The sequence below is a fragment of the Empidonax traillii genome, unplaced genomic scaffold (assembly GCF_003031625.1).
Source record: "Empidonax traillii isolate 1590-97213 ecotype Southwest subspecies unplaced genomic scaffold, ASM303162v1 scaffold958:size599741, whole genome shotgun sequence".
NCBI classification, from domain to species: Eukaryota; Metazoa; Chordata; class Aves; order Passeriformes; family Tyrannidae; genus Empidonax; species Empidonax traillii.
Window position 1 is genome coordinate 368,903 of NW_020956151.1, and position 23,350 is coordinate 392,252.

A 23,350-nucleotide genomic window follows, 5' to 3' on the forward strand; every position below is an offset into this window, starting at 1 on the left:
AAGGATGAAGCAGTGCTAGGGAATAAGGCCATTTTTAGGGGTGGAACGTGTCCTGACTTCCCACACTTACACTGACTGATTTCATCATGGAGATACTCAACAGCAGTGCTGAGATGTTCACCAAGGGTTGAAGTTTAATAACACACACGTAAGCATTTGTCAGCCACAAGATCATCCATAACACCGAGTGATTTCATACAAAGAAACCTCCACCAAAAGTCTGGTTCTCATGGATGAATCCCCTTGCATTTCCCACACAGAGTTCAACTACCAAAATAAAACCACTGAAAAATTACTAAAACAAACGTAGAGGCACGAGACTGAATTTTAAAAGGGCAGAGACACTGAAAGGAACCCAGAGCAGTTAAATTCCTTTTAAATTCAAGGGGACAAAATTCACTAATTCATTTAGGCTTCCTCATCGTGATCCCAGCTGGGATTTCCTGCTCCGTTCCTACCGGGATCTCCCCGTGTTTATAGACGCTGATGGTGACCTGCCCCGTTTCAGACCCGTATTTATTCTTGACGTAGATGCTGTATTTCCCTGTGTCTTCATTGCAGACCTTCTCTATGGTGATTGTGACCACTGAGCCCTTCACATCCATCTTGTATCGGTCCTTGAACACGATGACCTTCTCGTTTTTGAACCAGGTGATTTCTGGGTAAGGGTCTCCAGAAACGCAGCAAGTCAAGCACAGGGTCTGTTGTAAAACAGGAGGAACGGATTCTGAAGTTACAAATGTGCAAGGAAATTCAGCTCAGGGAATCCCAACCGTTTGGGTTGGAAAAGATCTTTAGGACCGTCGAGTCCAACCCTTAACCCACCGCTAAACCACGTCCCCAGAAGCCACATCCACACGTCTTTTAAACAGCAAAAAGAAATCAAGAAAAATAAAAATCACTCCTCACATTCTCAAGAGGTGGCATTACCAGACTGCCACTCCTTTTCGTGATATCCTCTGGTATAATCAGGATTAACCTGCCTGAATCCACTTATATTTGTGCTACTGCCTTTTTACAGCTTTCTTGTGCTGTAAAGTGACACTTAAATAGGCACATGATGAATTTGCAGTTATTGTACAGGATTTTTGTTCTGCCTGTGTAAAGGGGAACGTGACTCAGAAATGTAAACAGGGAGTTGGTGTGAAGGGAAAAATCAGGGCCAGCATATAAAGGCCTTAAAAGTCTAACCCTGTGAAATGGGGAGACAACAGAAAGGATCTGGCTGTGAAAATGAGCTGGGAGGGGGGGGTCCCACTTCCCACCCCTGGCAAATGCAGGAGCTCAGAAAAGCTGCTGGCAATGTGGAGGAGGGGAAAACAAGCAGTTTTCCTCCCCAGCAGTGACTCTTCTGTGTCTGTGCAAGGGCCAATTAACGAAGTTACTCAATATTACCTTATCCTCCATGATGGTGGCAACATCTGGCAGACCTTGAACAACTCTGGCACGACCTGGGAGCGAACAAACACGACCTTTTAGTTTCTCTTATCAGCAAACCACTTGGTTTTGTTTAAGCGAAGGGAAGAAATTAATTTACTTACGCTTTTCTGCTATTGCTGCTTCCCTGCAAAGTGGGAGAAAATGATTGTGGGTTTATTTATTAGCCATTATATTCTCAAGTTGAGAGGAATGACACTCAAAAATAGATTTAGCTGTGAAAACATTTAGGCAGGAACTTACTTTAGCCTTCTGTGCTCAGCCAGGGCGTCTTCAAAGGCTGCAAGAAGGAAAGGTTTCAGGGAAAGTTGCTGTTTGTTTTGTTTGACTCAGTGAATTTAACATAAGGGATCACAGAGATAAATGTAATTATCATCTAGAGGGTGTCTGTGCCTGCCTTAGGGAATTATGGCTCTATTTCTATACTGGGACCTTTCCAAAGAGAAGTTCAGGGGGGAGGGGAGGTGGAAAAATCTCCAACAGTTTGGAAAAGTGTTTGTAAACCTGCAAGTTCTCCGTTCCAGGATTCCACCTGGAAGCTCTGCCGGCCAAGGGCATCGGACACATCCCAGGAGCATCTGCCCCTCTTGCTCACCCCTTCCCCAGCAGTGCCTTACAGTGGGACAGAGCTCTTCAAAGGCTTCAAATCCTGCCCAATTCCCTTCTCCACCTGGCTTCTGTGGGCACTTCCCTGTCCTTCTTAACCCCAGTTCCACCACGTGCTGTCCCAGCTCAGACAAAGGAGGGAGGAATCCCTGCCCTGGCTTTGGAGGACTCCTGGAAAGCCCAGCTGGGGTATTTCTCACTCCTGGGATGCTTTGGCTCAGCTCACCTTGCCCAGACAGGTCTGTTGACAGTTTGTGGGAGCTGTTCCCATCGAATAACTCCAGGGTGTATTTTCCCTTATCGGCATCCGTGGGGTTGAGGATGTGGAGCCAGATCCGATTCATGGTGCTCCCAGCTTTCATCCTGTCACGGCTTTCCAGCTGTTTATCCCTAAGTAAACACATCACTTCATTAGTATTTAGTAGAGCTGGATAAATTAGAGCATTAACTTTTTTTTTCTTTTTTTCAGGACTGTGCTGGTGGGGAGCGTGCGAGTCAGGATTCATTTCAGGGAGAGTTTTGTATCTAGTCAATCGTGAAAATCCCATGGGGCTTCTAACTGTGCTTTGAGGCAGTTTGCCAAAGCTTTACAAACTCAAAAAAAAAAAGACCTTATTTAGGAAATTAAATAGCATTTACACGTTGAATATTTGCAAGCATTTAGCCCTTAAACATTATTAAAAATTGGCCTCCTTATATATGTGTGTAGGTGGTGTCTAATAAAACACCATCTCTCCATTTATGAAGACATGAAGCTAAATTAGCCAGTGTTTGGGAAGAATTTTATAATGTTTGGGAATATTTGTTATATAGAGTGGTTTAGGGGAAAAAGTAGTAGAAATAAAGTGTTTGGAAAAAAAACCACCTGTCTGTGACCAAGGAGGCTGTAACTGAGCAGTCTCATAAGGGCATCATTATTATTCTGGGAAAGATAATCCCTTATAAACATTCCTGCAGTGCCAAGATAAAAACAACGAGACTGCCCATGCTGGAGTTCCAAAACACGTTGCAGGATGAGAGTGAATCGTGGTTTTCAGCCCTTACTCAGACAAAGCTACAGTTGCCTTAAAAACAGATGTTTAATCTCGGATAAACCGTTACGAGGAACAGCTTGGCAAATGTTTTCTGGGGACTCACTTGTGATACCAGGTTGTTCTCATGTAGTCTGTGAAATACTTCACGTCAGTGTAGATCTGGATGCCTTCCTCGGTGGGCTGGATTTTCAGGGGTGCAGCAGAGAGAGCTGAAATTCAGGAGGACTTTCAAGAACGCTCAGTTTGAGGCGTCACACCAACAAAGCCCCGAGGAACACGTTAACGTTTCCCTGTGGAGAGCCTGGCTAGCTGAGGGCAGGGTGGGATTCTGCCTCTTGGAGACCCTGGAGCTTTTAGGAGAGTGGGTGGTGTTTTAATCGATCCAAACCCAGGGCCAGCTCCAGGGCAGTTTGCTCTGACTGGGACACCTCCCCCTTCCTCCCCTTCTGTTGTCACTCAGGACGTACCACTGATCCTGCACAGCTCCTTGAGAAGCTCTTCAAAGGCTGAAAGACAAAGATTTAAATGTCTATAAATAGAATATTTATCAAATCTCATCTGATCTACCAGCTTTATTTCACCGTGTTTAGGATGTTTTGTATCCATGAGTTATTTGTTGCCTTTTTCTCTTGCAGAGCTCACTGGGAATGGAGTTTTTGCCACTGATTCATTTATTTTTAGATGCTGGGCATTTCTTACTAAATTTAGATGCTCCTATCTTCCTTAACATTCAACATGTGCAACCAGCTGCCTCCCAGAAAGGAGATTTATGGATCAGGTTTAAATGAGGGATTCCAGATGTCGGGGTAGGATTTCATCTTGGAAAGCAGAATCTTCTGATTGATGCTGAGTTTCTGAAGGGCCTGAAAAATCCCTGAGCTTTTAACTGTGGTGCTTGACAGAATTTATAGTGCAGCCCAAGCTGGAGAAATGGCTGCAGATGTAAATGACATTATGATGGAGATCAGGAAACCCTTTAAATTCGACCGGTGAATTTTTAATGCAGCTTTGAATCCCTATAAAAGTACTGTGGTAATTAACAGCGTCGTAGAAAGCTGGTGAAATTTGGTTTTAAATCCAAAACTGACCCTAGGCAGGGCTGTGGGTGTGTATTATTGTGTGATGCAGGGTTCTTTTACCTCCTTTAGTGAGATCCAGTTGGGTGCAGTCCTCTCCTCGCTGGTCTGAAACAACTGCTTTGTACTGGCCTTCATCTGCTTTGGTCACCTACCAAAGACATGTGCAAACACCCATAAAGAGAAACAAACCCCAAAGCCAAACAACACCCCTCCCACAGGAATTTCCCACATCGTTGAAACGGGCTTGGGAAAAGCTGAGATTTTCTTCTTGTCGTTTTCTCGAGGTGATTTGGCTGTTTGAAATGATTAAAATAAAATCAAAGCCCAGCAAGATTGGAAGGAGCCACACAGAGGCTGCACCACCACGTCCCTTTGTTCAGCTGTACCTTCTGTGAGGCAGTTCAGATTACAAGGGGGGGGGTTATGTCAGCTCCTCTGGCCCTCTCCATGGCTTAAACCAAACCATAAAGTTGCATTCAGTTCATTCTGTGAGGAGCTCAGTAACTCTTTTTTTTTTAATGGCACTAAAGTTCATCTCCAGAACAGGCAGCCAGTGCTGATCAGAAAAACCCTCGGGTTCTTTTTAGCCTCTCAGGATGTGTTGAACTTCGAACAGCCACCACTCACTGTTAAAAACATCTTATTTCTCACTAGAATCATAAAATCAGAGACTGCTTTGGGCTGGAAGGGACCTGAAAGATCCTTTAATTCCAACCTCGTGCCATGAGCAGGGACATTTTCTACTAAAACTCAACACTAAAAATCTTCTTCTCTACCCAAAACACATGGAATATGAATAAGATCAACCCCTATTTTTTTTTTTTTGCATTTTCATGGGATCTCCAAAGCCTGTGAGTCATTTGATGGTTTTCACCTTTTTAATGCAGAGAGTTCCTGCTCCAGTCTGTGGATCAAACACACCACCTGCTCGTGCCTTCTGCTGGAAGAACCACTGGAACTTGGTGTCCTTCCTCAGGTTTGTTGCCTGTTTGAAGTCAAAATTTAGATGTCAGCATCCCAAATGCATTGTAATTCTCAATTCCTGGCCAACCTTCTAATAGAAAACTTCACTTACAATCAGAGAATTGCTCCAGAATTTTAGGAAGCCCACCCCCTTCTTTATTAAAATTCCTGCCCAAAATACACCATCTCCTTCCTTTCACTGGTTGGCAACAAAGCATTTGGATGAACAGTTCACACCCTCTTAAAATTCACACCTAAAATTGAGAGCTAAAGGAGTTCAGCCCCAGCAGTTGCACCCCAGGCTGTGAGTACCTTGCAGGTCAGGAGAACCTCGCAGCCCTCCGTGACCTCCCACCTCAAGTTCTCGATGAAATGTGGACCTGGAAAAGAGAAAAAAAAAAAAAAAATGTCTTTAGCGATGCCTTTCCTGCAGAAATGCCTCCACCTAGTGCCGGATTCCCGCAGTGCTCTGCGTGGAATGGGGAGGGGAAATTGGGAGAAATTAAATACGCTTTCATCCCACACTAATTACCCCCAGCCAGCAAACTGGACCTCTGGTCTAATGTGTTATCACCGTCGTTATTAAGTGAATATTTTTATCCCTGCTGGAAGGCAATAATCTTTCCAATTTAGCAGTTTTTTCTCTGAATTTGTTTTAGGAACTTCTCTATTCGTGAATATAAAACGAGGGATAGAATGAAAGTGGAACGCAAGGAGCTTTATAAACTTAGCTAGAGAATCCTGTTTCCTCCAGAAGTGGATCTTAATTACATTTTTTTTTCATATTATTCATTATTACATATATAGACTGGACAGTTTTCAGAATTCAAAAATGTTACGGCACCAACCCAGCAGATCCATACTAAGAATCCTGGATAGTTTGGCTAAAGTTATTTGAATAAATTATTTTGATTTTTTTTTTTTTTTTTTAAGGGCAGGGCAAAGTATTTGAAAATAAGGAGGATTATCCCAGCATGGCAATCAGCTCAAATAATGTGTTTAAAAAGATGATAAAGAAAAATATGTAGAGCACTCGGGGAAATAGATTTGGTTGGGTTTTGTTGCCCTTTTGACATAATTCTGGCAAGTGATGAACCTCTGGTTTGTCTTACCCTGCTTTCTCTTCCATTCCCTCCGTTTGGCGTCGGCCTCCTCTGCAACTTTAGCAAAACCTACAGGACAACAATGGACAAAGTCAACAAAAACCACAATTTGTTGGGAATTTCTGCTCCCAAAAGGTGGTCTCAGAGCTGGGATATTTGTTTATGCACCATTCACCTCATTCTCTCACACCCCCCTGAAATAATAATGTTGAAAAAGCAACAAACACAGAAGGCAGAGAACGTGGAATTTGTGGAGTTTTGGACAAGCCCAGCTTCTCTGCCTCGTTGTTCATCGGCAGCAAAGAGAAATGGGCACTTTTGGAGCACAACTCATGGAATTTATTGTATATCCTGAACGCAGCATGTGCTGAATCGCTCTGGGGAACTGCCTGTTTCTCTCCAGGGCTCAAGGAGATCTGACATTTTCTAGACATTTTCCACTCAAAAACCTTGGAAGCTTTACAAGGTCGCTCGGAGGCAAAATGCAGGAGCTGAAACTGGAGATGGGCACTCGATGGGGGAAGGATTTGAATGGCAATCTTGTTACTTTCTATTTTTAATTCATTTTCAAAGGCTCTCTGTGCTGCATGTCCAAGGACCCTGCGTGTTTCGTGTCGTCCTGGAGTGCAGATGACACTGGTTTCTTTATTGCATTCAATGCCATCAACCAGCTGTTGAATATACTGAATTTTCAACCTGATCCTGTCCTGAGATAAACGAGTGCATGTACTAAATAACACATCACACAGTTTGCTGCCAAGGCACAGTTTGCCATGGCAAGAGAATATGTGAAACATCTGAAAGAAATAGCTAAGCATTCCACTGTTTTTTATCATATTTATAAGAACAAAAGCTTCAATTTTTTGTTGAAGAGGAACTCAGGTAATTTCCTAAATGATTCCTGGGCTCTAAATGCGTGCTAAAATAAGTATTTTGCTCTCCCCATTCCCAGTGTGCCATTGGAACTGCTGGAAATACTCTGGGGCCTCGAGTGCCTCACAAAGTTTCCACTGAGCATGGCAGTCTATATTTGATCCCGAATTTCCACTTACATTCATCCACAAGAACCAGGGTGAACTGATTCTTGGCTTTCCCATCCTGCAGCTGGGCTGTGTACATCCCTTTATCATCTGCACAGAAATCCTGGATTATCAGCTCCACGAGACCTTTCTCCTTGACAAAGTTTATCTTGTGTGTCTGTAAAATGAAAAAAAAAATTACAGATAAACTGAAGGGATTTCCCCCAGCAGAACTGCTCCAAGGTCAGATCCTGGCACAGCATCTTCTAGAACACCTTTCCAGTCATTTTGTATCTGTATCTTTATAAAATTCCCTCTTCTTACTTAATGAATCCAGTGCACTCTGCTGGTCCATCCCGTGGGATTCAGCTATTATTATTTATTTACATGTGTAGGAATGGTAGAATTGCTCCCAGCAGAGCTTTCCTCTGGGAGAAAGTTTTTTGTTAAAACCACCTAACAAACACAACCCGTTCCTCCTGGCTGGATAATTGTGCACCTTTCAGCTCACCGGATTTTTAGCATCGTGGAAGCGTCACAATAATTAAAATCCCTGACAGGTAATTGCATATTTGGCCATTATGAATTGCTTCCACCCTCCTGCAGGTGCTGCTGAACCTCCTCCTCCACAGACACCCCGAAACTGCCAGGTGCTTGAGCACAAATGTCATCATTCTGCCTCGCTGCCCTGTTTGCTCCGAGCAAATATTATCCTTACAGAGAACCTGACAAACACTTTTAATTGTGTGTAAACATGTCAGCCCTCCAGCGGGGAAGAGACAGTTCCTAGAAGAGACAAAACCTTAGATAAACTTGTTAGATGTTGTTTTAAACCCCCCCCAAACAGGGCACTGACAGCTCTGAACTGCTTTGGGGCTGCTCCTTTGTTCTGCTGATGTCTTGGCATTGCCACTGAGCTGACAGGTTGGTGATTTACATTGTGCCTCATTCTCAACTGTTCTCCCCTCTGGTCCTGTCATTCCAAATACTTGGTAAATGTTTTAATATTAACTTGATATGGGAAGACAAGGAGGAGGCCTGAGCATTTTTCTGGGTGTCTCAGGGGGTTGTGACACACCAGGCAGGGCTATTTCCAGTGCCTCACACTGGCAGATAAATCACTTCCATCTGCTTCTAGAACCCGTGAGGTCTGTCTGTCTTTAGTTCACACGGACAGTGGTGGAAAGCTGGGGAAAGCAGGAGAAAAATATCCCCTCTCATTCCAAGAGATGGAATTCCTTTAAGCATTCCTTTAAATTCCATTTAAAAATGAAAACCCACTGGAGTGCTTTTGAGCTCCTTGTCGTTGAAGACGAGGTGCAGCTCAGCCTTTGGGGACAGCTTCTCCACCTCCAGCCACAGCCTCACTTCTCCTTTCTCCAGCACATCGACGTTCCAGCCAGATATCAGCTTGATCACTGGCAAACAGAGAGAACCACGCAGCTTGAGTGCCAGGCAAACCACAGGATTTGGCTCTGCCAGGGTTCCCCTTTCCCAGTCTGGACAGGTGGGTGTGGTGCCTTCCACTTACGTGGGTTCCTGATTTCGTGGCTCCGTTTCAGCAGCTTGTCCAGGTCTGAAAGGCAAAGATTAAAAGGTCATTTAAATACGTACAGCTAGGCCAAAATAAATTAACTGTACCCCTTTAATTTAATTTGTCAATGAATTTTGCCAAGAAGAAGTATAAAATACTTGATAACGGGAAGATAATTCTTAATAAGATAATTCTTAATGTGAAGATAATTCTTAATTGCGTCTGAATAAAATGTTGGTTGTATCAATGCAAGGAGCGTGTTAAAGAAGTTTTAAATCCCTGTGATGGTGTAGCTGTGAAATCTGAACTGCAATGGAAAAACGACTTTCCAGGACCATGGAATCTTTCCTTAGGGCACTGTAAAAGAAACTGCCCTTGAGCCTTCAAGGAATGGGAAACATCTTCCTAATGATGCCACTATCATTAAGTGGCATTAGTCACTTACTATTCCTCTACAAGAAATTTTCCTCTAGACACCTAATATTAGAAAATTAGGGCACACTAGGGGTCTGTTGTTGGCAATGAGTAGTTTTTTACCTTCTTTTGTTAGAGTGCAGCTGGCAGAGATGTCGTCATCTACATCCGTGACCTCCACGGAATAGACACCCAGATCCTTTTCTGAGGGCTCTTTCAGTATGAGCTTGGATCTGGAATTAAAAAGGACATTAACAAAAATTATTGCTGCACTGAACAGTGCATTTCGTGGACACCAGAGCCGGGAATCAGGGAAAGGAGAGGGAAACCTTTGGCTTCATGTTTTTCTAAGTGTTTAACGTGTTCTTTGTTCAGCAGTCCACGATTAGTTTTCTCAGTGTGCTTTACATACTCACCTATTGCCTTTCTCTTCAGTCTCAACTCTGTCAGGATCTGGTGGTCCTTCATAGTCCTTTGACCAGATGAATTCAGAGGATTCATTCTTTTCAGGAGCTTCAAAAGCCATATAAATGAAACCCTCCTCGTCCACCCCAAGTTCGATTTCATTTGTGCCTGTGTGAGCAAAAAAAACCCACAGAACATTCCTCACCAAAGCAGATCAGGGCTGAGCTTCTGCACATCTAACTCAAAAAAACCAACCAAACAAACCACAACAGGACAAAGAAACAAATCACAGAGTGTGCAGCTGGAGTAAATCAATTTGGGCAGTTTGATTTGCTGATCTTTATTTGGGCTGGGGGATCTTTCTTGCTCTGAAACAAGCAGCTGATGCATCATAAGGCAACTTTTCACTGGAATCATCATTGTACTTACAGACTCACACAACCTCATCACTTTTAGTTTCATACCAGGTCTGGTTTTGGCCACCACAGGATCCGAGGGGAGCGAAGGGGGTCCAATTCCAGCCTTGTTCACTGCTCTGACTTGGAAAACATAGCATTTCCCTGTCTCCAGGCCTGAAACCTGCAGGAAACATCGCCAGGAATTAATGAGAGGCCAGCTGAGAAGCACTTGGATACTGGGAGTGTTTACAGACCTTCATGTGGGTTGTGGCTACGGGCTGTTTGTTTATCTGTCTCCATTCCTCGGAGCCTTCTTCACACATGTCCACGTAATACCCTGTCACTGGACCTGCTCCCGTGTACAGTGGTGCTTCCCAGTGGAGCTGCAGGGATGAGTCCCTCACTTCAGTGCACCTCACATCGTAAGGGGGGCCTGTGCAGGCAAAAGGGAGGCTGTCAGGCATTCCAAAACTGCAGCTGGGTGCACGCTGGGGTTGGGGTCACGAAGAGTTTTTATATCCAGACTCTTCATTCTCTGGAAGAAATATTGTTAAAAATAGCTGGGTGCTGTATCTGTGTAGTGCAGGAATAATACTCTGCTATCAGGACATCCTTGGAAATGTCTGTGTGCTTTCCTGTGCTGGCAGGAAACCTTTACACAGATCTGGGGTGTTCAGAAGCCCCTTGGATTCATGGCAGAGTGAGGAGATAACTGATACACCTGGCGACAATTCTGTGGAGGATTTGTAGGGGCCATCCACTTACGAGTTGGACTCGATGATCCCTGTGGGTCCCTCCCAACTCAGAACACATAAATGAGAGATACCTGGCTGTGGCATCGTCCACTCCTCACACCTGAACAGGTCGCTGGGCTCAGACACTTCCCCGACTCCGGCCAGGTTCATGGCACGGGCACGGAACTGGTACAGGTGACCCTCCTCCAGTCTGCTCACCTGGGGGTGGGGAGGGAAATCACTGGTAGGGCAGCCCTGCTGCTCCAGGGAGGCTCAGAGGAGAATTCCAGGCTGGAACTAGAGCAAAGCTGTGCCTGGAGCAGCCCAGGCTCACAGCTGAGATGGATACCGTGCAAACTCGCTGAGGAATGGGCTGAATGTTGACCCCGTGCCAGTCCCGCTCGGAGCCGTCGTGCTGGTCGAGGAAATAGCCCAGGATCTTCGTCCCTCCTTTGCGCTTCGGGGCCTTCCAGCCGATGGTCATGGTGGTCTTCCCGCAGTGCAGGAGGACAAAGCCCCGTGGGGCTGATGGGCAAGCTGAGCAAAGAGAGAGAGCAGGGAATTGTTCGGTGCAGGGCTTGGGAAAAGAAGTCGAGGTGTAGGGAGGAACCACTGAGGAGATCTCAGTGTGCCCGTGGGGTTCTGTTCCTGGGAAGGTTCCCTAAATCCTGCATTGCGAGATGGCCAGGCTCTCATCTGAGAGTCATAGCAAAAGGCATGGATGTGTCTCAGGAAGTTTCTTATGGATTGTGTGGCAGAGAAGGGGAAAGGAGGGGATCAATAAAATGAGGAACGTGGAGGGGCAGATCCTGGCTGATGTGGCCAGCAGGATTTTGTAATTGCCCTGAGAAATTCCCAGTGACGATTTCAGGACACAGCATGACTGAGCACCTAAAATGGTCACCTGTAGCAGAGCCAAGTTAATACTGGAAATGTAACACATTGCTAAGTCGAGATGCTCATTAATTAACTCTGCCCACCCATGGCAAATGTAGTTGATGGCAGAAGCTTCAGGGTACAACAGTTCTCTGTTGCTTTACTTCTCAAACATTACCACCATTACATGCAGCAATAGATGTGTGTGATAGGTGGGGGTTTGAGGGATTTAATTTCGGGGTGTTTGTGCACAGGTTGTGTCATCACTCACCGATCGCCGGCCTGACAACGATGGGATCTGTTGGTGGGGAACTCTCACTCAGTCCTGCCTCACTGACAGACTTCACACAAAAGACATATTCTTTTCCAGGCTGCAGCCCAGGAACAGTAAATCTGGGAGAGTAAATTAATATGTTTGTGTTTGACTGTGCAAAGTACAAGCAAACAGTGCTTAGAACAGACAGCGATACATTATTAATAAGGCTTTGTTCTTACAAAATCATTGTTTGCCATTACTTATTAAAAGTGTCACCCAATAAATCAGACAGTGGGTATGGAACAGGTGGAGAGGAATCACTCTGCTGGCTGGAATTGTCAGGGGAATAAACAGGGCTTTTTAATGGACTTTGTGTGACCCCACCCACAGCGAGAGAGGGACTCTACATCCTACATGTGAGTGACACCAATTACTCGACTGGAAAACAAGCGAAAAAATGGAATGTGGTTCTGCTGGTGCCCCAAGGTGTGTGTACCTGCACAGCCCCAGTGTGAGAAGAACACCCAGACTTTGCTGTCAGCCTGGTTTTGGGTGTAAAAGTGAGGCTTTGAGCACTCCTGATTCCTCAGGTACGACTTGGTGTTTGTGTGTGTGGGTGAGCCTGTGTGTGGGGACTGAAGGAAGGTCTTTTTTTTATCTGAAATATGAACTCCAGCCAGAACCAGAAGAATCAAGGTTGGGCCCTGTCACCTCTAAGTGGAGCAGCAGAGCTGAACTCACTCATTGCACGTCACAGGCTTGTTGTTGACAGTTTGCCACTCCTCTGTCCCAGTCTCCCTGCAGTAGATGTAATACCCAAGGGGCTCCAGACCATCCTTTGGCTTATCCCACTGCAGAACAACAGATGTCTTGGTGTCTCTGAAAGCTAAAACCTGAGATGGTGGAGGCAGAGGAGCTAAAAAAAAGAGAGAAAAAAAAAAGAGAAAAATAGGGAAGGTTAAAATCTGTAATTTAAAAAACACCAAACACGAGCCTTTGCACCTCTTACTGTCATCAGCTGAGTCCAGGAGCAAAACAAACCACAGCAGCGCTGCAGAGGCTCCTGTCCCACCTGAACCCCCCCCAAACAGGCTGCTGCTGCCTCGTGTCATTCTTCCACACTGGTCTGTGCCACCCCCCTCACACCCTGCTGCCAGCTTACTGGGATCAAACACAGGCTTCAACTGTTTCTGTTTTATTAAATGTAATTCCCCCCCTCGCTGCTTGGTTTGTATTTCCACCGCCCTGACCAGCTGCAAAGCAATTAAACGAGGGTTTAAAGGCTTTGAGAGGTTTCCTTATATCAAAGCAACTGCTGGGTGGGCAGGGGACATCCCACCCCCCCCCGTTAATTTCAGAGCAGAGTAATGAAATAATCACCCAGCTTGGCTCCAGCAGTCACAGGCGGGCTGGGCAGGGAGGGCTCGCTGATTCCGAATTTGTTGACGGATCGCACGCGGAAACGGTAGGATCTTCCTTCAGCGAGATCAAAGAGTGCAAATCTTGGGGAATGAACTGCCACATCCACATTAACCATTTGCCAGCAGTCGCTGCCTGCAATCGACTGTAACAGGGAAGGGGAGGATTCACCGCTCGGGTTGCAACTTCAGGCATAAAACAAAGCTGGTCTCTGCAGGAAAGGGGTGTGAAAAAAACCCCACCCGACCAACCAGCACCGCAAACCAAACCCGTAAATGATGGATTTCTTGTTGATAGACCCAAACTTTTCTCCCATGGCAACAAGAGGGCCCCTTTGCAGCAGAAGTGGTGGGTGCAGCGGGTGAGAAATGAGGATGTGTGAGAGGAGACTGGGAGAAGGTACCAAATTAACCAGCAGAATGATTAGTGGGGAACAGGAAAGTGAAGGGCTGTGCAGTTTTTCCCAGCTTTTCCACCCTTTGGGGCACCCTGTTAAAATTCTGCCACTGTTCTGTGGTGTCAAAGTTGTTTGTTTATTCTCTGTTAATGATTAGTCCTGGAATGGGTGGCAGAGGCAGGATGAGGTGCCCTGAGGAGCAGGAAGGGGGCTGAACCAGCCACCTTTGAGGCTGTGGAAGGAATGGTTCTGCTCTGCAGTTCCCCTTCTAGGTGATGCTGTTTTCTTACCTTTTCCACATAATAACTCAGGGGCTCTCTGCCTCTTGGATCTGGTTCATCCCAGGCCAGAGCCACGTAATCTTCTCTGACCTCAGTTGCATGAACATTGGTGGGTGGCAGTGGAATTTTAATGTGTCCTACAGGAAGGCAGAAAGGCTTTAGTGATAATGTGGCAGGAAAAGAAAGTTCTTTTACAGTGGCTTCTGTTTTCCCACTCTAAATTAGGATTCATCAATATACAGGAGGGGACAAACCCTTTGGGGGGACACAGAGGTAAACCAAGATAGTTTTGGGGATAGTTCTGATCCTTGTGCAGCTTATTATGGTATCTCCCAGAGTGTCTTTCCTCCAGTCATGTTGTTACAGATCTCCTTGTTGCAGAACAATCATTCCTCTCTGAGGGAAAGGCTCAGGGGAAACTGGAACTTACCTTCCAGCTCATCCTTGGAGATTTCTATCGTCCTGCCTCCGTCATATGGAATAACTGCAATGCCAAACAGGGCAGTGTTATCCCCTCTGAGGAGATGTTGGGAAGAAAGATAGAATGCAGTTCCTGCCCTCAGTTACAGCTGCAGCCTCCCTTTGTACTTGAGGAGAAATTGTTCCTGATTTTGTACAAACCTGTCACTCTCTTGTCCCTGCTGGGGTCACGTGTTGTAACGGGATCACTGGCTTTTGAGGGGTGACTGATGCCCACTTTATTGACAGCCTTCACCCGGAACTGGTACGTGTGCCCCTCAGCAAGGCCCAGGACAGGGCACCTGCAGGTTTTCACAGGCTGGGCATTGCATGGGACCCAGTCCTCTGAGCCAGCAACACACCTGGAACGAAACACAGCCCGGGGAGCTCCTTTAGGGTATTTCCCCAACAGTACAACGAGTTTTTTTAGCTCAAAGGTGAATAACTTACCTTTCAATAAGGTACCCCAGGACTGGACTTCCTCCATCATCACTGGGTGCCACCCAGGAGAGGATCAAGCAATCTTTGTTCACATCGTGGCATTTCACGCTGAGTGGGGATCCAGGAGCACCGGCAGTTTCTGCTGCAGCGTCTGTGGGAACCCCGAGGGATGGTGGTTACTCTCTGCTCTTTTCTCCCCCAAAACTTTCATTCAGTAAAGACCTACATCCCACTGATGCAAGCCCCGTTTTCTAAACCACTACTGAGCATAACATTTGCTCATTTTCATAACTGCGCCCACGCCCAAAATCGGGAGCTGCTTTCTCACGCGCGAGGCCAGGAATTCCAAGGTATTTATGGGAGGGGGTTTTGTTGCTCCGTGTGTACCTCTGACAAACACATAAGTGGTCTGTTCTTTGTGCCCATCCAGCGAGGGGACACGGACGGTGTAGAACCCCTCATCCTCTTTGTGAGCGCAGGGCACCGTCAGGGAAGCCTCTCGCTCCCGGCACTTCAGCTCCTGGTGTTCGGAATCCTGCAGCAACTCACCTGTGGAGTGCCAGAAGAGGTACAGGGACTCCACCTGCACTGGCTGGTTAGGAGTGGCATCACAAAAGAAAAAACAAAGCAGCAAAACCCACAGAGAGAGGTGAGGGGGGTGAGACATTCCCGGTGTTGTTCTTGTGCCTCCGAGTTACAGTCATGGACTGATCCAACTGGAATCAGTCTCGCTGCATTGCTGCTGCTTTCCAAAACTTAACAGCAGACAAAGATCACCAGCTTGGCCAAGGTGGAAATCCCTGACTGCCAGCTGAGTATGCCAAAAGTTTTCTTTTCCCACTTTTCAAACACTTGGTGCTTTCTCTGTATAGGACCAAGGCTCTTAAATTATTCCCGTGGGCAGGAATGTCATTACCTCCAAAACATTTTGGTGGTATCGTCCTTTACAAATGTGGAAAAAACGTAAATTAAATAGTGGAGTCTGTAGCTTGAGAGCAGTTCAGGAACCCTGAATTTTGATTCTTTTCTGTGAACATTCAATCCCAGCTACAAATTCCAACGGTATATTCTTAGAGGTAAATACGTATAAACTTAGGTGTTGCCTACAAACCATCTCTGAACCAGGTGATGTCTCGTTGGTGGTCAAGTAAATCAGAGGAGAAGTAACAGGAGAGGGTGAAAGGCTCCTTTTCTCTTGAAAATAAGGGTTTCATTGGAAAAGCAAAGTCTGCCTCTCTGGCCAAGAGGGATCCTACGGAATAAGAGTAAAAGTCAGCAACTTGGCACGTGCAGTCAGGCTAATGGGAAAAGCTCTGGCTCAGGAAGAAAAAAAAGAATCAAGTTGCTTCAGGCTATAAAAGTAAATAACAATGACATCAGTGATTTACTCACTTTTGTATATTTCTGAATCGAATCCCGACTCCTTGCCATAATATTCTATAAGACAAGAAGAAAATACATTTAGCAAATCTCGTGCCAGTGTTTATCTTCTCCTCAAAAACAGCCAGTGATGCTCAGCAAACTGTTTTTTCCCTTGAACCAGCCCTCGGTGTGAACCTTCAAAGTTATTCCTGGCTAAGGAGGGTTTTTCACATTTGGCTTCTGCCTTTTAGAGCTGCACAAGGCAAGTTAAAAGCAAACAAAACAAAAATTCGGGTAAAAGCAAACCCCTGGGTTGAACCAGCGTTCCCAGAGGGTGACGTGGGATTCTTGAAAACCAAGATTTAACCAAAAGCAAGGACGTTTCTTCTGATACACCGAGGTAATCCCTGGAGCTGAGGGAAGTGTGATCCCAAATCACTTGTTTCAAGAGCTGTGGGTTCTTTGGAGGCATCACAGGTGGGTGTTGGCCCACTCCACCTGCTCTGGCCTGTTGGCACCACATCACAAAGTGAATTATCTGGAGCTGAAATCCAAGTCACCAGAAATGCCCATAAAACACCTCCTGTTCTCCCAGTGACTGAGGTTTGGCAGGAGCTGAGCTCACTGACGAGCGAAACGCGAGGCTGAGCGTTAACAGCTGAGGAGGAAAGAAACATGAAGCATGGGAGACAAAGCAGAGCCTCATCCGAGGTTCCTGGGAGAACCTCAGGTCTTTAGGGGAAGTGGAACCTCAGAGAGCCTCCCCTGGCATCGAGGGCATTGCAGACACTGTGGGGTTGGGGGCAGAGATGCCATCAGCCTGCCCGGGGCACGGGGAATGTCTGCAGGGCAGGCAGGATCAAAACCTTGCTGGAGCCTCTATTTTCAGCCTGTTCGATGCAAAGAGCAAGAGGAAGACTCGTGTTACTGGGCTGGCACGAGAAATCCCGGGAGAGGGAGCAGAGTGGGCTCCTCACCACAAACACAGGCAGAAATCTCTGCGAGGGGTTTGGAAAGCCTGGGGAGGGCACAGGTGGATCAGGCACTTGGAGGTGAGGAAAACCATCCCATCCAGGGCTTTCTGTGGTCTCTCTGAAAGCCACAGGTCTCGGGAACCAGTTTCTTGCTTATCTCCAGAAACACAGCAATCTTTGTTAGGGTTGTTGTGTATTTAACTGGGTGGCTGTTTCATAGCAGTCCAGAAGAAAAAAAAAAAAAAAAAGGGCCTAAATTTAGTTCAGTTTTAACCCAGGGACAGCTGTGTCCGTCTGGAATCTGAAAGATTTTGGCTGAGTCCAGAAGTGACTGAGGAAGAGAAGCTGTTCTATCAGCCATGCACATGTATATTAGTGGCAGCCTAGATTATTTTAGCCAGTTGTGCTTTCTCCTCACTAACAGACGAGAGGAGTTCTTCTCTCCTGTCAACAGTGCGTTTTTCCAGAGTGAAAATATAATATATGCAAGTATTTTGAAGATTCTACAGAATCTGAAAGTTTGAAGGAACGTATTCTGTACTTACTCCTGACCAGCACCGTAGCAAAGGAATAAGCCTCGCCGTGCTGGTTCTTCACTTGCACGCTGTATTCGGCAGAATCTTCCATGGAGCATCTGGAAAAAAGCCAAACACATTTCCCCTCCTTTTTAGCTGTCAGTTATTGCTCATATTTCACAGGACAGATTCAAAGGGCTTCCCCTTTAATCCCAGAAATTAAAAGGTGATATTTGCTTTTCATCCAGAAGCTGCTTTTCCTTTCAATAACATGGATTCCTAATAATTTGTGGTCGATTTTTTTTCTCTTGGTGCCCAGAAGCAAAACATTTCAAGTACTGGGCAAGCAAAAGACCTGTGGAACACTTGATTCCACTGAAGATATGCGTGTGTCTATCACATGTTTAATTCACAGAGTTGAATTCATGTCTTTCTGATTACATTGATCCATCCTAAATCACATGGCTGTGCCTGCTTGTGAAGTGCTTCACCTGCATGGCCTGACCCTGAAGGAGAAAATGTTGGTGATGCCTAAAAAAGAGGAGGAGAGATAACATAAGGCTCTAAATTTTAATTTTTTTTAAGATTTTTTTTTTTTTAATGAACTGCTGTTTTATGAACTGCTGTTGAGACTGGCACAGGTTTAGCTCAAACACAGCCCCCTGAAGTCAGGCAAGGTCAGATTCCAGAAAAATTACCTTTTATGGTTTATCATCCACAAACTGGGAGTTTTGGCAGAGCAGCTCTTCTTCAACTGAAAAAAACCCAGCTCAGCCAAGGGCACACACATTACCTGCTGATGTGCAGGGTCAGCATCCCAAATTTGTTTTTTATCTTGTATTTCCCTGCTGGGGCCAGGCGGAGGTCGATGGGGACTCCGTTTTTATACCTGGTTGAACACAACCAAACGTGCTGTTAGGAGTCTACCTGTGTCAAACACAGAACAGAAAAGAGGAGTAGACACAACTCCCTCTTTTACAGGTCTCCCACTTCAACCCATAACAGCCTTGCAGCTGACCTAGATCCCCTCCCTAGTCCTGCTTGCCCCTTCCCTAGGGATGCTGGTGTGGCAGCTTGGCCTTGGCTTAACATTCCCTGCTCTGCGGGCCGTGGGAGGGAGTTTGCAGATGTCTCTTCTCTGTGTTCCTTGGGGATCTGTGGGAGGCTCACATTCTCTTGGCTCTTTGAATAATTCAAAGAGGCCCTTCTGGAAGGACACAGGACATGGGGAGCTCCCTGCCTACGAGGTCATTAGTAACCCAAATGTTTGCCTAATTAAACCTTCCAGGGGAGGGAAGGGTGGATCGCTTTGACAGACTGATCAAAGTACGCTTTGCAAATTGTTTTCTGGGCTGATCTTTCCTCTATTTCCATCTCTCTCTGTTATGGTGTGGGCTGCAGTCAGGCCCAGAACTTAACACTCCTTCCCCGTGGCTGGCAAATACTCAAAGTGAGTAAATGCGAGACTTGTGTTGTGTTTTACCAAGTGTAGAAGCAACAGCATTTTAAGGCTGAAACTCTGATGGTGCCCAGGGCAGCCAGGCCTTGAAGGTGTGTGTGTGTGAGGTGGTTTAGTGCTGAAGAAGATCCTGCTTCCAGGCCCACTGAGTACTCCATGTCCTCACAGCGGAGCTGGAGAACTGAGAGTGTTTCCTGTGACCTCTGAAGCTCCCCCTTCCTTCTCTCTGCTAGTAAATGGATGTTATTCCTCTGGCTGCTCCCTGGAATGCACAGACCGTCCCCACACGGGGGTCATTGCTGGGACTGACCTACCAAGTGACCTGCGGTGATGGAGAGCCCAGGATGGTACAGGCCAACTTCACATCCATCCTCTCCCACACTGCGTGTGCCCTGAGGGGGATCCAGAACATGGGGGGCCTCCCTGAGCGCAGCTCGATGTACTCCTTCTCCACACGTGCCTTTTCCACGGCCTGTGACAAGGAGACACCACATAAAGGCACTCCAGAGTGCTGCTGTTGGCCGTGATTTTAACCCTGGTGGTGTTTTTGTCCCCAGCAGAGGTGTCTGAGCTGACCTTCCTCCTCAGTCCTTTCCTGTCGGCTCTCACGCGCAGCAGCCGGCAGTTCCGAATCACCTCCTCCTCGAACCGTTCCATGTCGTTCCCAAACCCAATCCTCTTCTGCCCCCTCTGTTCCAGCTCTAGGATGTCGGCTTCCCTTCTTATCTTGTGGTCCCTGGAACACAGGATGGTAAAAGGCAGCGCAGAAGTCAGGATAATGCTTTTTATTTTGTTTTGGTCTTTTTTTTGGGGGGTGTTGTTTATAGTATTTTTGGTTAAATCAGAAGTGTTAAGGACAGGAACACCAGCTGATTGCAGTGTGGGTATGGATGTCAGGCAGTTATCCCTCACTGGAACCAGCAGCATTATCATGAGAGATCAGACTCCCATCTGCTACAAGACAGGGACCTGCCTGACCACTTTTAATCCCAGGCATGAAACTGGGACATGCAGTGAAGGGAGGGAGGATGTTGGTTGTTCAGCCACCACAGAAGGATGGACAGCAGGATCAATGCCAAGATTTTCCAGGAAAGAGGGAGAGTCCTATCTGTTACCCTTAATTTATCAACCCAACTGTATTTTCCACTTATTCCTTTGAAATCTGCTTTTCTCTTAATCCTTTGCTTGTGAGCAGGGCAATGTCCCTCATCATCACAGGTGCCAAGGCACTATCACTTCATTGCCTGCATTTTAGTTGAGGCCTTGGTGTTTTTAAAGGAAGAACCTTCCAACTGAACCTGCTCTTTTTCCAATTTATTTTGTTTGGAAGCAAAGTGTGAGCCCTGCAGTGGTTACATCTGAGTCACCATGACTGCTGACTTACTTGGGGAGTTCGGAGACCAAGGCGAGGGCAGCCGCTATCGACAGCTCTGAAAGGCTGAAAGTCTCTTCTTCCTCACTTCCCGAGGCAGACACATGTGAGAGAACCCAGACAAGATTCCATAAGTTCATAAACTCAAAACTCAGCAAACCTGTGGATGTGCAGAAAGTCCTGCCTGGGCCCAGTTGACTCGACCTGTCCCCAGCTCAGGGGCTCACCTGGTTTTGAACTTTTTCCTCCTGGTTGTGGAGCTCATTTGCAAGCTGTGTTTTCTCTCCTCCTTCTGCTCCTCCTCTCTGTGGTGGAAGAAGGTTCGGGATCCCATGTTGGGAAGTCAGAAATGAACTTTTTTTTTGCTGGAACAGAATAACAGAACAGTCAGCAGGCAGCACTTCGTGGAGGGATTTGTTTCCCCAGGACTGATCCTGTGCTCTAAATCTGGTGGATATTCTCTCCCAGGGAGTTCCATTAGATCAGACCCCCAAGATAGCAGGCAGACAAGTGAGGAGCATCATGAGAGGGAGACCAGAGGGACATGGAAGATTAGGGACAAAATAAGATATGGAACAGCAGACAGTGAGATGTGGAGGAAAAGTTTAGGAAACAAGCAGATTTTCAGGCTGGAAACTATTGCAGGGGTAGCTGTGAGTGCAAACAGCCTGTGATCACACCTGACCCTGCCTGAGGGTGCCAGGGCAATGCTGCTGAGCCAAGCACACAGGCTGCTGTGCAGGAATCATGGAATGGTTTGGGCTGGAAGGAACCTTAAAGCCCATCTCGTTCCCCCCCCTCCTCCATGGGCAGGGACATCTTCAACCAGCCCAGGATGCTCAGCCAGTTCCAGCTGCTGAGACAGAGCACTCCTTCAGCCAATGCAATTCCCTATTCCCAGGCTGCTGATGGGAACAGTTCCAGTTCAGCACTTTGGGAGGAAAACGCTTTCTCCAGTCCTTTGGTTGCATCCCGAGAAATCAGCTGTTACTTCTCAGCTCTTAGAGAAAGGCTGATAAACCATGGAGAAAACAGCATCCCTCAGAATGTTGGAGCAAAGGACCTGCTCAGCAAAGAGCAGGATTTTCCCAGGGAGTGACCAGAGGAGCTTCCCAGGGAGATCCTGCTCCCACAGGTGAAATTTGGGAGCAAACACCGGCACTCTTGACTCCCTCCCATCCCTGGCTCTGCTGCCTCCCCTGCCCTGGGAACCCCCAGCTCGCTGCTTTGGGGCTCTGACTGAGGGGTGGGCATTAAACTGAAGTAAATTTTAACAGCCTCTCCCTCCTTATCTCCCTCTCCCTGCAATCCATTCAAACCCCCACAGCCCAAACCTTAAACTGTGCAGGTTTACAAGTTCTAAGAGCTGGGGTTGCTGTGGGAGAGCAGCTTCACAAATGCAATTGTTGACGAATAAAACTGGTTCAAACGTGCCTGTAAATCTTTCCCGAGCTCATGTTCCATGACTGAGATTTTCCCTTGGCAAATTCCGCCCCCCCCCCTCGCCCCCGATTTCGGCTTTGCTGCTTTCTAATCCGAGCTCTGTAAAAAATACAGACCCCTCAGCTTTCACTGGGATGATTTTTTCATGCCTTTTTTTTTTTCTTTCTTAACTTGTACGATTTTCTGTTGATTTTCTGTAAATAAATTTATAAAGAGTCCACAGAAAAGCACAGTTGGCTGGAAAAGCACAATTATCCTGGCAAATATCCCAACACGAAAAAGAAAAGAAGGAATTAACACGATAATATTTCCTTAGTAGATGTTAACTTTGGAAGAAACAAAGAATTTTTGGGTTAGAAAGTGAAAATAAAACGGGTTTTTATGGGAGAATATCTTTGTGATTGCATGGCATATTGGTCTCTTCAGGAGATTCAGCTGCAGAATGACTCCTGTCGTCCTGGGTATCAGATCTTTGTGTCCATGTTCACAAATAATTACTGATCCAGAATCATTTTTACTAGATAATGTTTTATTTTTACTTTTCCCTGGACAAATTTCAGTGCTTTACAATCTGCGTAAAGATACCGAGTTCTGATCTGCTAAAACCTACACTTTTCCATTCAAGTCAATATTATTTTCTAAACAGACCAGGAAAGAAAACAGAACAGAAAAGCAGCAATGACACTTTAAAGCAGATACAATGACAAAGCACAGCCTATTTCTGAAGTGCAACTCAGACAAAGCTGTCATGAAGAAAGAATAACTGATGCTGCTCTGAAGGTCTTCTAAAAATCACACAACAAACAGCAGCTTATTTACAGATAAACCAGACTCACCCAGTGAAGACTCTGCTGAGAGCTCCTGTCCTCAGGCAAGAGAAAGGACAAAGGAGGCTTCCCCTTCTCCCTGTTGATGACACTGAGAATGACTCTCCCCAAAAGAATGTTCCCCATGTTGGAGTGCCCATCCTGGAGTCAAATTTAGCCTCGTGCCCTGCCCTCCCCGGGACAATGGGGAGCTCCTGCGTGGTCACCGCAGTGCCAAGGACTCCCAAACTCCCTCCAAATCAGGCCAGTTTTTCCCTTTTTGCCAGATGATGGGAGGGCAGGCAGGTGCCTCCAAAATTCACAGGGTTGGGTTGTTGGAAGCTCACAAAGCACACCCAAACCGAATGACGAGCATTTTAACCTCCCCCAGGGATTTCCCTCGGGGTAACTTTGCTGGGTGAGAGAGGGAAATTATTGGCTTTGGCATCTCTGTAGTGAATGGCAACTCCAGGCAAGCCTTGTCAGTGTGTAACTAGACCAGGAGCTACAGCAGCTCTTAAGTTTTTGGTCAGCTGTGACTGTTTATTTTCCTTTTTACAGCCA

The 23,350-nt window shown here is 46.3% G+C and overlaps 1 protein-coding gene across 1 annotated transcript; it reads right to left on the reverse strand.

Annotated features, from left to right (window-relative positions):
- Positions 1–109: 109 nt before the first annotated feature.
- On the reverse strand, positions 110–20,871 carry MYOM3 (myomesin 3). The gene is made up of 36 exons (XM_027903415.1): positions 20,765–20,871; positions 20,550–20,624; positions 19,742–19,901; positions 19,480–19,637; positions 18,500–18,595; positions 17,737–17,825; positions 16,248–16,292; positions 15,967–16,107; positions 15,243–15,404; positions 14,865–15,006; positions 14,577–14,776; positions 14,386–14,439; positions 13,965–14,092; positions 13,239–13,422; positions 12,600–12,774; positions 11,874–11,995; positions 11,076–11,263; positions 10,819–10,945; positions 10,247–10,425; positions 10,059–10,173; positions 9,606–9,762; positions 9,313–9,422; positions 8,773–8,817; positions 8,523–8,659; positions 7,275–7,419; positions 6,232–6,291; positions 5,432–5,499; positions 5,031–5,141; positions 4,217–4,304; positions 3,545–3,583; positions 3,181–3,286; positions 2,270–2,433; positions 1,681–1,717; positions 1,542–1,564; positions 1,396–1,451; positions 110–701 (listed from the first exon to the last, which is right to left on the reverse strand). Exons 1-36 carry the CDS (start codon positions 20,869–20,871, stop codon positions 405–407), a joined length of 4,290 nt encoding a protein of 1,429 aa, XP_027759216.1. The 3' UTR covers positions 110–404.
- Between the last annotated feature and the right edge of the window lie 2,479 nt (positions 20,872–23,350).

Excerpts from the sequence above, each read along its gene's own strand:
- MYOM3 (XM_027903415.1), bottom strand. The coding sequence starts at position 20,871 with ATGGGATCCCGAACCTTCTTCCACCACAGAGAGGAGGAGCAGAAGGAG. Across the intron at positions 7,420-8,522 it reads AGGAGCTCAAAAGCACTCCA|ACACACAAGATAAACTTTGT; the intron begins GTGGGTTTTCAT and ends TTCATTTTACAG. Across the intron at positions 2,434-3,180 it reads AGAACAACCTGGTATCACAA|GGATAAACAGCTGGAAAGCC; the intron begins GTGAGTCCCCAG and ends GTGTTTACTTAG.